Raw genomic sequence first — 16,015 nt, 5'->3', positions numbered from 1 at the left:
GCTTTGCTGCATACAGTATTTCTGGATATAGTGACACAGTTTTTTTCTTTTGTGACTTAGACTATGTCTCTCCAGTCTCTCCTAGTCTGTAGGGCTTCTGATGAGAAATCAGTTGTTAATCAAATTGGGGAACCTTTGAAGGTAATCTGCTATTTCTCTCATGTACATTTTAGAATCCTGTCTTTATGTTTTACTGTTCAAAGTTTGACTATAGAGGCTGGTGTTGTGGCATATAGGTTAAGCATCTGCCTGCGATGCCAGCATTGTTACGGTGCTTGTTCAAGTCCCAGCTGCTCCACTTCCAATCTAGCTCCCTGCTGATGGCCTAGGAAAGCAGAAGATGGCCCAAGTGCTTGGGCCCCTGCATCTACATGGGACATTCAGAAGAAGCTCCTGGCTCCTCTCACCTTGTTCCTAGAAGGTGGCATCTCCTCCAGCCCCTAGCTGCAGGAGTCACCAGTGGCGTCCTTGATTGCTGCTGCATGTTCATACTGTCCACACTGCATCAAAGCATCTCGCTTCTTTCTGTAGAATTTCCACTGTAAACTTCTCTCCAAGTCTCCCCTGGGAATGCACTTCCTTCCTTTTCTTCTGTTACCTTCCTATGGTCAAACTCACCATATCTTTCCCTATTCAGCCATCTTGGATTCCTCTTACCACATGTTATACAGCCAAACTTTTCTTCTTTTAAGATTTCTTTATTTATTTGAAAGTCAGAATTACACAGAGATAGGAAGAAAGAGAGAGAGACAGACAGACAGACGGGTGTGTGTGTGTGTGTCTTCCATCACTGGTTCACTCCCTAAATGACTGTAATGGTCGAGGCTGGGCCAGGTCAAAGCCAGGAGCCAGGAGCTTCTTTCAGATCTCCCACATGGGCACAGGGACCCAAGCACTTGGGCCATCTGCTACTTTCCCAGGAACATTAGCAGGGACCTGAATTGGAAGTGTAGTATCAGGTCTCGAACCTGTGCCTATATGGATGCTGATGTTGCAAGCAGTGGCTTTACCTGCTATGCCACAATGCTGGCCCCTAAACTTTAATTTTTAAACCCTCAGACATAATGTAAATTTTTTATTAGGTGAAAGTTGGTTGGATAGATAGAAAGTGAATTATCAATTTATCATAGGTAACCTAATACGCTGGACACTTTTTTTCAAAAGAGAGCTAAACGATTTTTAAAAATCTCATTCACATTAACAACTTGCTTCATTATTTCCATATTGAACTAACATGTTCCAAGTGACAAAAGGCAAAACCTAATCTAGAACTATCATTAATTAATTTCTTTTAAAAATTTGATGCCTACAAATTTGGATTTGAATTTTGCCAAAGTAATCCAGGATGGAGCTCCTGACTCCTGGCTTTAGCCTGGCCCAGCTCCCACCAATGTAGCCATCTGGGGAGTGACCAGCAGATGGAAGATCTCGATCTCTCTGTTCCTCCCTCCTTTTCTGTCACTCTGTCAAGTAAATAAATAAATGTTTTTTTTTAAAGGTGTCTTTGCATTTATGTAAAAAATAATTTAGGTGATAGAAATCATATAATCAAGGGAATTAAAATTATTTTAGTTAATAGTAGCAAATCTGATAAAAGGATACATAATGTATTCTATCTGAGTTTGGGTTCTAATCTCTCTGAGCTTCTCAGCACCTTCCCATATTGACCACCATTCTCCTTTCTATAAATTTAATTTCTCCTTTTCTATCAGTGCTGGCTTTTTGGTTTTGCTTTTATTTTTTTATTTTATTTTATTTTTTTGCAGTATATAAATAAGCTCAAGTTTCTGCATTTGAAGGAAAGAAAAAAAAACAACACCCAACAAATTCATTTCTTATCCAGGTGCTTCCCCTCTAGCACTCTACTAATTTTCATACCAGCCTAAGCTATTTTAGCAAGGATGCTCAATTGTATTTCTGTTCCCTCACTGATCACTTATTCCTCAGTTCTGCTATCCAACTTCCATTTCTACCATTCCACTGAAATAGCATTTTCGAAGGTCACCAATATCATGTAAGAATACATGAGTATGTGTAGAGTCAGTGTTTAATATGCCAGGAAGAAAAATTTGGGAGTTTATTGGTTCATTCATACATTCTACAAATACCTCTTTAATGCATACCATAAAGCCAGATGCTGTGTTATGTGTGTTTGGAGGCATAAGTGAACAAAACAGACTCCTTGTCCTCCTTGGAGGTTGCATTCTAGCAGGTGGAGAAAGACTTTTAAATAATAAATTTAACAAATAAACCTGTTGTGTTTGAATGTTCTCAAGGGCATGGAGGAAAAAGAAGGCAGAAAAAGTGAAGAGATATGAGGCATATGAAGTGGAAAGAAGGGGTACCATGGCAACATTAAGCAGGGTGGTCAGACTTGGCCACTCTGAGAAGCTGACAGGTGCAAAGTCTTGAATTAAGGAGGACATGTGAAGTCTGAGGAGTCTTACTGCAATACCAATTTAAGTGTTCCACTTTCATCCCTTAATATTATTTAAAAATAGAGAAATAATTTTAAAAATGCTTATAAGCTACCTTAACAGCTGGGTGGACACCACTGTCAAAGAGAGCTTCATTTTTGATGATGTTCCCTACTCCAGGCAACACTTTTTGATCCAGTAGCACATCACATAGCATTCGACCTTTCTGCTTTATTATTTCAGTTTCTGCTCTTGAGAAACTAAACTTTGGTGAACACACATCTAATTCTTCCATCATTCTTATTCTCTGTTGGCTTTCCATTGAGTTTCTATAGAAAGGAATATAAAAGACATTGATTACAAATCTTGCTACAGTTTTACAAAGCATTATTTAAGATGAGTTTTGAGCTAAATATATAAACTCCTTATGGTTACCAGAGTATAAGAAATACATGAGCAAACAACAGAGAACCTAACAAATTCTATTACTAGGCGGCTCTTTTAAAATGAGCTCTTGCCAATTGTAAACTACTCATTTATTTATTCAGCAACACATATGATATCCCAAACTAAACTGTGGATCTAAGCTCTGTAGTTTTGCAGCAGCTGGAATCCTTTTTTTTTTTTTTAATTTTTTTTTTTTACCTGAGTTCTACTGATGAGTCAAAGAAACAAATCAAATCTTTGGTGAGCTGCACTTCAAAAACAGGAGGAACTCCATTTTTGTTTTTATACTCAAGTGGATTGATCTTGATGAAACCCTTCATTCCAAAATGAATCCTGAAACAAAAGCAAACTCATTTTTGAGAAGGAGATAGTATATCATGTATCAAATTTTTTCCCTTTTTTTGTATTGTAAGTAAACAAATGTTAGGGTAGCTCCTTTAAAGAGAAAAATGGTAACTATCATTGTATATTTTCTTATAGTTTTATATCTTTATAAATCTAAAAGATGTGACAATCAGTTTTTTTCTACCCACAAATAAAATAACTTCCTAGAGAAATAAGCAGCCCCCCAACAATAAGCCCAAGAAAACATATCCTGTTCTTCTCTTGCAAGATGAAGTATCTTTTATTCACAGAACAGTCTAGCATCTCTTGGCATTTTCTCAGATTGAAAGGCTTGAGATAAGGCTAAATTTAAATTGGCTATAGTGTGGGTTTTTATAAATTCTATAAAGCCACTAACATTCAAATTCCTTATTTCTAGCCACAATGAATTGGAAATGTCTTCCCACTGCAAAATAATATCTACAGTTTAAGACGTTCTTTTCTTTCCCACTGCTTTGTGGAAGGATGAAATGAAACAATTTTTTGTAAAATCTTATGTTATCCAAAGAGAGAGAGAGAGAGAAAAGTCAAATACTATTGTCTTCAATTCTTTTCATCTTCTTTTACCTTTCTATGTAATGGAAACAGAAGATTTATAAATATTTACAGTTAAGTTTAAAACCACAATGCAGTGGTGAAAAATTCATAACCTTTTAGATTTTATAGGATTTATTAGCATGTCCAGTTTTTTTTTTTTTAAAGAAGCGTTTTTGTGAGACCTCTGGTAATGAAGATCAAAAATGATTCTCAAGATGAAATACTGTGTTCTGCCTTTCAAATCCTTCTCCTTATAGCTTTGCTGAGTTAATAAATACGGGTCTTTTGGCAGCAAATGTTACTGCTCTGCGTTACTAATTCCAAAGCACCATGTTCTAGCATTGTACAAGGTTAACCAATCTAACTTTAAAAATGTGGGTTTTAAACTCTGTGTGCCCTACTATCAATCATAAATGCATTTTACAGGCCTCATAGTTCTTGACAGGAAAAATGTGTGCCTGTAAGTACTCCATAATTTAGCTTATGGAGGTTCAACCCCAGCGAAAGGTGTACAACTGTCATGCCCAGAAGCCATCATATCTAAAATCTTTTCAGTACATGGCTCATAAAGTAGATGCTAAATCACTTTTTATAATGAAGCCACATCCACATCAAAAATTTCAAAGGTTGAGACCAAATTCAAATGCACAAGTAGCTCTAATCATAACCCTAAATAAAATAAATATGCCTGTCTTACAAATCTATTCAGTTTAGGGGAAAATGTGCACTAGAAAACTATTTTTATTTATTTTATTAAATAGTTCAATTTTAAAATAATCAAGCCACAATAAACCATCAAATTTTGTGTTTATTAAGCACTTTTTAGCTTAAAATATATCAGTATCATACAAACATTTGTGTTTTTAACCATAAACATTTATATTGCTATAAGAACTGGGATATTTTTGTTATACACCATGTAACAGGCCCATATTACAATCAGGAAAGATATTTAAGAGTTTCATATGTTTCTAAAGATTCATCATAATTAACTTTAGGAAAATTTTATTAGATCCTCATTTATATCTCTTGGTTTTCTCCGATCCTTCTACTCCCAATCCAAATGAATCTCAGAGTCCATTCACTTTGCATAATCTCCATGCCAGCCACAGTTGCCTGTTCTGAGGGTGGTCTTTAAGTCAAATCAGATTGGTCTGTATCTCCTCCTCTGATTGAGTACTCTGGAAACAGTTGATTCAGGAATGAACACCTGGCCCAGGCTTGATTTATTAGTATCCAAGCTGGATTCATCACTTCTCTGGATGAATATATGGATGAGGGACACAGAGTGTTGAATTTCTTGTTAGTATTTGGAAATCTGAGAGCTGTCTATGGGAATGTTTCCACATGGCAATGGACACCAGAGAAGCCAAGGAAAATTTCTGCAGACAGACTATAGCAGATTTCAATGAGGAGCAGAGTCAGGAAGTGAAAAGAAGGGCAGGTGTTTTTCATAGCAATTAAGACATGGCTGGAGATGCCTACATCCAGTGTTACAGTGCTTGGGTTTGAGTCCCTACTCTGCTTCTGATTCAGCTTCCTGCTACTGTGCACTCTGGGAGGCAGCAGGTGATGGCTCAAGTACTTGGGTCCTTGCCAATCACATGGGGGAGCTGGATGAAATTGCAGGCTCCTGTCTTTTTTTCTGGCCCAGCCTTGGCTGTAGCAGCTATCTGGGTAATGAATTAGTGGATGGAAGAGCTCACTCTCTTGTTCTCACTCTCTCTCTCTGCTTTGCAGATAAAAATGAAATAAATAAAATTTTTAAAAAATAGTGTCCTATTGGCTTTTAGTCTTTGTTTCAAGTTCTTCCTGAAGCCCACTTGTATTAGTTGCAAGATTCATAAGATACCCAGTATTATAATAATTATTAAATTTGCTTGAGTTGGGTTTCTGTCAATTGTAACTAAAGTAACAATATAAAAATTATGCTCAAACTAAAAATTGAGTTGATGGTGGGAAGATTCTTTCAGTTGGAAATAGCTCCCAAAAACAAATTAATAAATAAGCTCCACTCCTATTTTAAATATCCCACACTGTTTTAAGCTAATCACCATGAGTATCATCCAAACATCCTTATTAAGTAGCATAAGTAGCATAAACAACAGTAATATCATAGGTTCCTGTTGAGAAGCTCACATTGCAAATAAAGCAACTGCTTAGGAAAATTATCAAGAGGTCATAAATGCCCTAAGAATAAAAAGGAGGATAAAATGGTGGAATATATCTATGCTGGAAGGAGTATAAAATGGAGGAATATAGTAATTGTAAAAATCCATGCTGGAAATTCAAAGGAAGTTCTTTGAAAAAGAAAACACTACTTTTGCTTAGAATACAGAAGACTGAACATGAGTAACGCTCTAAACCTAACAAGAAAAAGAGGACATGATTTACAAAATCATACTCATATTTTCTTGGGGCCATCTGAGACAAAACATTGGCATCCGGGTGAGCTCAATTCCAGAGTGATAAGCTCCTCCGAGGACTATAACACAAATAGTTTCACCTATGTCAGCACAGGAGGAAGAGAGACTATCATAAAACTGAGTCAGACAGAAACAGCTAACATTTTCAACAAACTTTTTCTTTTTTTAAAGATTTATTTATTTTACTTGAAAGTCAGCCTTACACAGAGAGAGAAGGGGAAGCAGAGAGGGAGGTCTTCCATCCACTGGCTCACTCCCCAATTGGCTGCAATGGCCGGAGCGACACCGATTCAAAACCAGGAGCTTCTTCCAGGTTTCCCATGCGAGTGCAGGGGCCCAAGGGCCTGGCCATCTTCCACTGCTTTCCCAGGCCATAGCAGAGAGCTGGATAGGAAGTGGAGAAGCCAGGACTTGAACCAGTGCCCACATGGGATGCTGATGTTGCAGGCGCCGGCCTTACCCGCTACGCCACAGCCCCGGCCCCTCAACAAACTTAATGAGTATGGGCTTGTGTGATAGTTAAGAACATCTCTAGGGAAGAGACCAAAAGAGCCACCTTTGGTGACATGACACCTGTCGTCATTCAATTCTCTCTGCTTCTTGAACAATTCTCTCAAATGAAACAAAAGTCTTAAGCTGTTTTAGCCAAGGAAGACAAAGAAAGAAAAAGCTGTCAGGCTTGAAGGAGGAACAGGAAGCTCCTCTGCCCTCGCAGTGGCTTTAGCACTGAGTAGCAAGCATAAGCAGTTCCCTTAGGGAGGGCCAGGAAACCCTTCTACCACCAGGCACAGGCCAAGGTGGATGAGATAAAGGCAAAATCCATCTGTCCCTAGTGGTAAGGCAGGAAATCAGCATTGGCACAGAATCCTACACTAACAAAAAAAAATCTGCTACAACTGGGAGACAGGTAGGGAACCCAAGAACACGCACAGAGGTAAGATGGAGTTTGTCATAGCGAAGAGAGAGCCTGCAACCCTGGGGTTCATGTGTATAGGGACCACTCAAGACTAAAGCTGATCCAGAAGAAATAAGAGCCTCCATTACTCCCATCATGAGTGTTTCACTGAGAAAAAGCGGTGACAAGAGTATGGAGAGACTCCCTCTGTGACACAAATGTGCAGGGTCTGCTGGGAGCTGAGGGAAGTGCAAGATCACAGGAAAATCAGGCTCAGCCACACCAGGTCAGAAAGTAGCAGTAGCAGCTGGAAACTTCTTACTAGACTCACTCAATCCCCGCACTAGTGATCTGAACGAAGATGCGTAGCCATTTCTGGGCTTAAACTATTTAGCTCAGGCTCTTGTCATATGACATCTGTAGTTTTAAGTTTTCTTAATGAACTGACCCCTGTTTCGTTATTTAATGCTTGTCTCTACCCTGGAAATGTTCCCTGATTTGAAGTCTATTTTGTCTGATATCAGTGTAGTACTCCAGCTTTCTTTTGATTTGTGTTTTCAGAGTAGTCTATTTCCATCCTTTCATTTTAACTTATTTGTCTTAAAATTTCTGTATTTATTTATATTTCTTGAAGATTGCCTATAGTTGGGTCTTACTTTTTTCTTCACTAATCTCTGCCAATTAATTGGTTACACAATTTACATGTAATGCAATTATCCATGTCCTTTGAATTAAATATATCATATTATTATTTGCTTTTATTTCTTCCATCTGTTTCTTTTTTCCTGTTAATATCTTCTTTTGGATTGAGTATTTTTTATAATTCCATTTTATTCACTACCAGTTTATATCACTTGATAAGAAATTCTTACTAGTTGCTCTGGGATTTTCAGCATACATTTTTAACTCATCACAAAGCACCTGTTTTGCAATATTATTAAAGTGGTGTCCTTTCATTTCCCTATCCCTGTTTCTGACTGCCACATCTAACTGGAGTTACCTTAAAAGTGGCATCAGAGGAATTCCACAAGGGAGTGCTCCAAACCTACCTGAGAGGGGGCCAGTCAGGATTCCAAGAAAAGAAGCACTAAATACAAAGATGATTAATCCAAAGAATTTATTAAGGGAACTCACAGACTGCTGAAGTTTATCCTCATGATGGACAGCAAGAGGAAGGACATGTTCTCCCTAGGTATGCCTGTAGTTAACGAGGACAGGTTCCGGAGTTTATATGAGTTTATATGAGGGAGTAAGTTCATGGCTAGTTTCTTTCAGTGTTTTGGACGATGATCAAAACACCTTTATCAGTGCCTGGGAATGTTCAAGGATCCAGCTCAGGTTCAAGCCTGTGAGAAAAACCTGCAGCTGGCTAGGTCATAGAAGAGTCAAGGCAATCAGATTTTCCACTGAGACACAGACAGAAAGTAGGGGGAACAGAGGTCCTCTACACTATAGTTGCAGTTCATTTACTTCTGTATATATTACAAACACATTGTTACTAGGTTTGCTTTATAGATAATGAAATTTAAAAGAATCTTTTGTATTTATTCTCATGGTCCCTCTCCCAGTGTTTTTTCTTTCTGCAGATTTAAATTTAAGATTTTTTTCAGGCCGGCGCTGTGGCTCACTAGGCTAATCCTCCACCTGTGGCGCCGGCACACCGGGTTCTAGTCCCAGTTGGGGTGCCGGATTCTGTCCCGGTTGCTCCTCTTCCAGTCCAGCTCTCTGCTGTGGCCCAGGAAGGCAGTGGAGGATGGCCCAAGAACTTGGGCCCTGCACCCCATGGGAGATCAGGAGGAAGCACCTGGCTCCTGGCTTCAGATCGGCGCAGTGTGCTGGCCGTAGTGGCCATTTCGGGGGTGAACCAATGGAAAAAGGAAGACCTTTCTCTCTGTCTCTCTCACTGTCTAACTCTGCCTGTCAAAAAAAAAAAAAAAAAAGATTTTTTTTCAAATATTTCTTATTAAGCATATTTTTTCAAATATTAAAAACTTAACTATTTATTTTTTTATTTGAAAAGCATAGATGGCTGGTGGTGCTGGGGCTCACTTGGTTAATCCCCCGCCTGTGGCACTGGCACCATGGGTTCCAGTCCCGGTTAGGGTGCTGGGTACTAGCCCTGGCTGCTCCTCTTCCAGTCCAGCTCTCTGCTGTGGCCCAGGAGGGCAGTGGAGGATGGCCCAGGTCCTTGGGCCCTGCACCCGCATGGGAGACCAGGAGGAAGCACCCAGCTCCTGGCTTCGGATCAGCGCGGTGCTGGCCACAGAGGCCATTAGGGGAGTGAACCAATGGAAGGAAGACCTTTCTCTCTGTCTCTCTCTCACTGTCTATAAATCTCTCTCTGTCTCTCTCTCAATGTCTAACTCTGCCTGTCAGAAAAAAAAAAAAAAAAAAAAAAAAAAAAAACCAGAAAGAAAAGCAGAGAGACAATGTAGAAGAGGAGGGAGAAGGAGAGAGGGTGAAATGGTATTGGGGTAGAGATCTTGCATTTGCTAGTTCAATCCCAAATGCCTACAACAGCCAGGACTGGGCCAAGCCAAAGTCAGGACACAGTAACTCCATCTGGATCTCCCACTTGGGTGTCAGGAACCCAAGTACTTGAACCATCAACAGCTGCATTCCAGAGTATTAGTAAGTAGGAAGCTGGATCAGAAGTGGAAATGGGACTGGTTTGTTATTGCTATTGTTTTTGTATGCCGATTTTTGTATCCTGCAAGTTTACTGAATTCATTTTTAAATTTAAAATTCTGACTGTTATTACATTCTTTATGTTGGACATACTTTTTTAACTTTTATATTGGAGTTCTACTGGTGCTGGATTCTCTTAGCTTTTTTGTTTTATTTGCTTGAAAAAATATTGCACATTTAAGCTTTGTGGTTTTTTTGGTGGGTTTAGAATTCTGAGTTGAGAGATTTTTTTTTCTTTTTGCTATCTAAAGATGCTTCTCTGCTATCCTTTGTCTTACCTACTTTCTGATGAGGAGTTCAATTTTAATTTTGCACCTTTATACATAATGTTTGTCTTACTATAGTTGCTTTCAGAATTTTGTCTTCACCCCCCCCTCCTTTTTTTTTTAGCAATTAGCTAGGTATGCATGAGGACTATCTTTTTTAGCTTTCTATATTTTCTTGATGAGAGCTAGCTTGGAATTCTGGAAAATACTTTTATTATTATTGTTAGGTTAATAAGCATTTAATAAGTAGAGAAGACAGGTTTTATACTTCATTCTGCCATGTAAATTTCCTTAATAGATGCTAAGGATATTCATATAATTTTCTTTTCACAAGTCTAAAGGTTCTTGATAGGCTCCATGGACCATGTGACCCAGATGGAGCTTCAGTCTCCTGGATTCAAACTGGCCTAACACCAGCTGTCTCAGACATTTGGGGAGTGAACTAGCAGAAGACAGATCTGTCTGATTCTTTCTATCTGCCTTTCAAATAAATTGAAAATAAATAAAATAAAAATTTAAAAAAAAACAAGATTATATTTGGTAATAGGATTACAAATGTATTATTTTACATCCATTTTTATTATTCAATTTGCTCATATTTGTTATACTTATAAGAAGAAATTAAAAGTTATTTTTATCTTGTTTTAGTTAAAAATCTATTATACAGTATTTGGAAATAGTGTGAGTTCTGAACACACATAACACAACTGTGCTAAAATAGATGTATATCAAATACTTTTTAGTATTCTGTAGGCACTTGAGCACTTGGATACATCATTTACTAACAGAAACAATCACTCTGTAATTCCTATTTTCCTGAAATGTGGATATTTACTTGGCAGATTCTCTCACACAGGGCTATACCTGTATTCTACTTTCATAAATAAATGAATTCCAGAAGATTCACAGCCTGCCTTGTGAGGTACACATATATCTAAGGCCTAGGAGCAACTTTGTAAAAACTGGGTATTAAGTAAAAGCTATGAACAACCTTTAAATATGTTTTCTGCTATGTGCTCTCTAAAATGCATACCAGTCTGGTGGGTAGAAAACAGAAGTCAGAAATGAAGACTACATTTCTATCTCGTGCTTACAGACTTGCAGGCCCACAGAAAGATCCCATGTCCTTGACAGAGCCATCCATTCTCCTAAGAAGTGTAGGATGGGAGCACATTTTTCTCAAGTTAAGTTACACTATAAAAGAGGATAGTTGATTCTGGTTTTTGAGTTCACATTCCAATAGATCTGACACTGACCTTGAATTGTTGCAAATAATAAATGTTGAGGCAGGCAACTGAAAGAAAGCAAGCTACTGCAGTTTTAACCCCCCTATATACCAAGATAGGTACTCTCTTGGGATGGTACTAGTTCACTTAGTTTGAAGAAGAGAGTGCCCTTGTTTAGAAAATCCTGGAACACTTAATGGCTGTTATACACTGAGGAATGATTCCTCTCTTATCAGTCTGGTGAAGAATTCTTGATAAAACCCTCCCTCTCGTCCTACAGAAATAAATCTGTACCTAACATCAGAGAATCAATAACATATCAATGCTCTCAGCTATCATGCATGGATTCCACGGTGTACTTTCCTGTCCAAAGCTCCAAGTTTTCAATCACATCAATCTACTACAGCAGTAATGTAACCTGCAATATATCATTGCTGCATGAACCAGTAGGCATATGCTGATGTTATCAACTGCAGGCTAGGAAAAAAACGTAAGGTGACAATGCCGCCCAAGGACAGCAGCTGCTGACAATGAAGAGAACACCTCAAAGGAAAAGCAATTACACAAACCCTGAAGTACTCTAAATACACAAGATGCAAAAAATAACAATCATTCAGTTGTATAATTTCTTTTTGAGCATTATTCACCTTCTTTTAGAAAGCATGGGTCTACTAACAGGTCTCTTAAGAAGATGATATCTGCTGAATAGCTTAAAGAAACACTAAAAAATATCCAAGGAAGTAGTACTCAGTCTTTACAGGTTGCTAGATTTTAGACCAGACTCAGAAAAGACAGATTGAGACTTCATAGACATATTAACATAGAGCTTTTGCATGTTCCTGCAAAAATTAAATAGGTGATCTGCATTGCAGTTACATAAATTGTTCCACTTTTTGATCAGTAAATCAACAAAGGTGGTAAACTTCTTCACCTTTGCCAACCCATGAGCCACAAATTTCCATAAGAACTGTGAAACAATGGAGCATCTCTTATTTCTGTGGAAAGTTTCTGAATTCTATAAGCTTTTCCAAATTCTGTTCAAGACTACAGAGAAAGACGGAAGGCAGGAAAAAAAAATCTAGTGATACATTTAAACCAAACTAGGGCCTGTCACAAATATAAAGTAACTGATGTCACTGAATGCAATAAACATTCGGTGAAAACAAGGGAGAACGGTGGTGAAGAGAGTTTGTGAACAGAGATGTGTTGCTCTAATACATCTTGGGAAGCCCTTCTAGACTATCAGTTTTTTTAAGGGAAATAAATTGACGAGGCTCCCAGTAATAATGACATCACAATTTATTCTTGTGCTGTTTATTGCTTTCCATGATAGAATTTCAACCTTTTATAATAGAGCTCCCTTAAAAAATAGACTACTTTCTATATGAGTAAATGTGACACCCAGCAAACTGCAAGAAAAGCTTTCTACACATCTTGAAACACAGACAGATAAGATGTATTGTAAAGATTTATCTTACCGTACAGCTTTTGGCCCAAAGTACAGGAAGAGCTCCTTCCCCAAAGTTTCCACACCACTATAAACATATCCATGGAATTGTCTTGAGACATTCTGGATGTAATAATTATTATCATTCAATGCAGAATCCTAGTAGAAAATATATATGTACATGTAAACACACAAACGCTAAATAAAATGACAATTTAATTCCTAAATGTATTTATATTACTTCAGGTCCAGGTACATTCCAATGAGAAGAATAATCTCCAAAAGTTGAGTAACATAATCAGCTATTTACATACTTTTTGTCAAATTACTATGCAATCATTTAAAAAGACAGCAATCAAAAAATTAAGTGAAGAAAATAATTGGCAGACAATCTAAATGCATTTCTTCTAGTACCATATAGTCCTGCTTACAGGAAATAAAAACAAAGGAAAAACAATGTATTTTAAAACTTAAAACAGGAATAAATTTCTTTCATTTACAGAAATACAGACCAGTTCTCTGAAAAAGTGTTTCATAGAAACAATTTAAAATGATGGATAAAGTATGAAATAAGGGGCCAGAACGTGGCGCAGCATGTTTTGCCGCTGCCTGTGATGCTGGTATCCCATATGAGTTCTGGTTTGAGTCCCAGCTGCTCCACTTCTCATTCAATTCCCTGCTAATGTGTCTGGGAAGGCAACAGAAGATGGTCCAAGTGCTTGGGCCCCTGAACACATGTGGGAGACTCAGATGGAGTTCCAGGCTCCTGGCTTTGGCCTGGTTAGCCCCAGCCAATGTGGCCATTTGGGGAGTGAATCCGCAGATGGAAGATCTCTCTCTCTCTCCGTGTCTCTTTCTCCTTCTCTCTCTGTTACCCTGCCTTTCAAATAAATAAACTAATCTTAAAAAACTAAATATGCATGAAAATAAAATATTATAACTGCTTTGATGAACTTTTAAGTAAGGAAGGAACAGTAAGAGGTCAAAATAGAAGAGAATTTGAAGGAGTACATAGGCAGAGTATGCAGCCAGCTTTCACCATCAGGGCATTTACTGGCCTAAAGAATGAGAGACTCAATTTGCATGGTCATGTGTGGGTGCAGGGAATCAGGGATAAAAGCCAGAAGTCCCTGGGGAGGAGAATCTACTTTGATATATGCTCTGCTCTGACCACAATGTTAGGAACAGAGAAAAATAAATGTTTATAGCCTTTCCCCATCAACCTTGCAAAACCAAACAATTTATTAATAAGATTACAGTATAAAAAAAAGAAAAAAAAGATTATAGTATAAGTACTAAATACTATAGGAAAATCAAAGAAATTGTGAACTGAAATAAACATTACTTACAAAATACAAGTTCTGCCAAAGTAGGAAAGGAATAGGATTTGGTTTAGATATTGATAATGATCTTTTTCTTAAACTATTCATTACATATGTGTGTGTGTATGTATATATATATATATATATATATCAGTGTTCCTTGTATCCTTTTTAAAATCTATATATGTTTAATAAACATTTAATTTTATAATAAAATTTTAATAAAAATTTAAGGCTTATAAATGCATAACTATTATACCAGGATATTTCAAAAAGTTCGTAGAAAATAAAATTGAAGGGTAAGTTTATTTTGGTGTAAAAGAAGTTTGAAATCTATATTATTTTCTTTTTCTTTTTTGTTTTTGTTTTTGTTTTTTTTTTTTGACAGGCAGAGTGGACAGTGAGAGAGAGAGACAGAGAGAAAGGTCTTCCTTTTTCCGTTGATTCACGCCTCAATGGCCGCTGTAGCTAGCACACTGTGCTGATCCAAAGCCAGGAGCCAGGTGCTTCTGGTCTCCCACGCAAGTGCAGGGCCCAAGGACTTGGGCCATCCTCCACTGCACTCCGGGGCCATAGCAGAGAGCTGGACTGGAAGAGGAGCAACAGGGACAGAATCCGGCGCCCCAACCGGGACTAGAACCTGGTGTGCCGGCACTGCAGGCAGAGGATTAGCCTATTGAACTGAGGTGCTAGCCTATATTATTTTCTAATATGTATTGACTATGAAGCTTTTTAAGATCTCTCATGTGAATGGATTTCAAAAGTTTTTGTATCATCCTGAAAAAATAACAAAACAACAAAAAGTTTTTGAACCAATATAGGGCTATCAATTCCATTTTCCATGAACTTTGTGAAACACTGATATATAAGATAAAATAGGCACATATAATTATACCTACACATTAACTTTTTTTTTTACAATTTTTTTAAAACTTTTATTTAATCAATATAAATTTCCAAAGTACAGTTTTTGGAATATAATGGCTTCCCCACCAATAACCACCCTCCTACCCACAACCATCCCATCTCCCACTCCCTCTCTCCTCCCATTCTTAAGATTCATTTTTAATTATCTTTATATACAGAAGATCAATTTAATACATGCTAAGTAAAGATGAACAGTTTGCACCCACACAGACACAGAAAGTATAAAGTACTGTTTGAGTACTAGTTATAGCATTAATCCACATTGTACAACACATTAAGGACAGAGATCCTATATGGGAAGTAAGTGCACATGACTCCTGTTGTTGACTTAACAAATTGACACTCTTGTTTATGGCGTCAGTAATCACCATAGGCTCTTTTTTTTACTTACTAAATATAAATTTCCAAAGTACAGTTTATGGATTACAATGGCTCCCCCCCATAATTTCCCTCCCACTCACACCCCTCCCATCTCCCGCTCCCTCTCCCATTCCATTCACATCAAGATTCATTTTCAATTCTCTTTATATACAGAAGATCAATTTAGTATATATTAAGTAAAGATTTCATCAGTTTGCACCCACACAGAAACACGAAGTGTAAAATACTGTTTCAGTACTAGTTATAGCATTACTTCACATTGGACAACACACTAAGGACAGATCCACATGAGAAGTAAGTACACAGTGACTCCTGTTGTTGACTTAACAATTTGACACTCTTGTTTATGACATCAGTAATCTCCCTAGGCTCTAGTCATGAGTTGCCAAGGCCATGGAAGCCTTTTGAGTTTGCCGACTTCGATCTTATTCCGACAGGGTCATAGTCAAAGTGGAAGTTCTCTCCTCCATTCAGAGAAAGGTACCTCCTTCTTTGATGGCCCTGTTCTTTCCACTGGGATATTACTTGCAGAGATCTTTCATTTAGGTCTTCTTTTTCTTTTTCTTTTTCTTTTTTTCAGAGTGTCTTGGCTTTCCATGCCTCAAATACTCTCATGGGCTCTTCAGCCATATCCGAATGCCTTCAGGGCTGA

General features: G+C 37.8%; 2 protein-coding genes across 7 annotated transcripts in view; one reads left to right on the top strand and one right to left on the bottom strand.

Moving 5' to 3' along the window:
- Window positions 1-16,015, top strand: part of LOC100352479 (casein kinase I) — a 182,903-nt gene that overhangs the window by 42,628 nt on the left and 124,260 nt on the right. The window contains exon 4 of one of the 4 annotated variants that reach the window (XR_007914088.2): window positions 2,277-2,452. The exons of the other annotated variants lie outside the window; for them this stretch is intronic. The gene's annotated coding sequence lies outside the window, so the exon portion shown is untranslated. Of the gene's footprint in view, window positions 1-2,276; window positions 2,453-16,015 lie in introns of those variants that run through there. 4 annotated transcript variants of the gene reach the window in all.
- Window positions 1-16,015, bottom strand: part of NEIL3 (nei like DNA glycosylase 3) — a 59,977-nt gene that overhangs the window by 27,322 nt on the left and 16,640 nt on the right. For all 3 annotated transcript variants that reach the window (XM_051832546.2, XM_008250076.4, XM_070068308.1), the window contains exons 2-4: window positions 12,765-12,892; window positions 3,063-3,197; window positions 2,533-2,746 (exon numbers count right to left, since the gene is read on the bottom strand). In XM_051832546.2, the coding sequence (XP_051688506.2) occupies window positions 2,533-2,746; window positions 3,063-3,197; window positions 12,765-12,892 (477 nt within the window). The remainder of the gene's footprint in view (window positions 1-2,532; window positions 2,747-3,062; window positions 3,198-12,764; window positions 12,893-16,015) is intronic.

The sequence above is a fragment of the Oryctolagus cuniculus genome, chromosome 2 (genome assembly GCF_964237555.1).
Source record: "Oryctolagus cuniculus chromosome 2, mOryCun1.1, whole genome shotgun sequence".
NCBI lineage: Eukaryota > Metazoa > Chordata > Mammalia > Lagomorpha > Leporidae > Oryctolagus > Oryctolagus cuniculus.
This window is presented reverse-complemented; position numbering and strand designations above follow the sequence as displayed.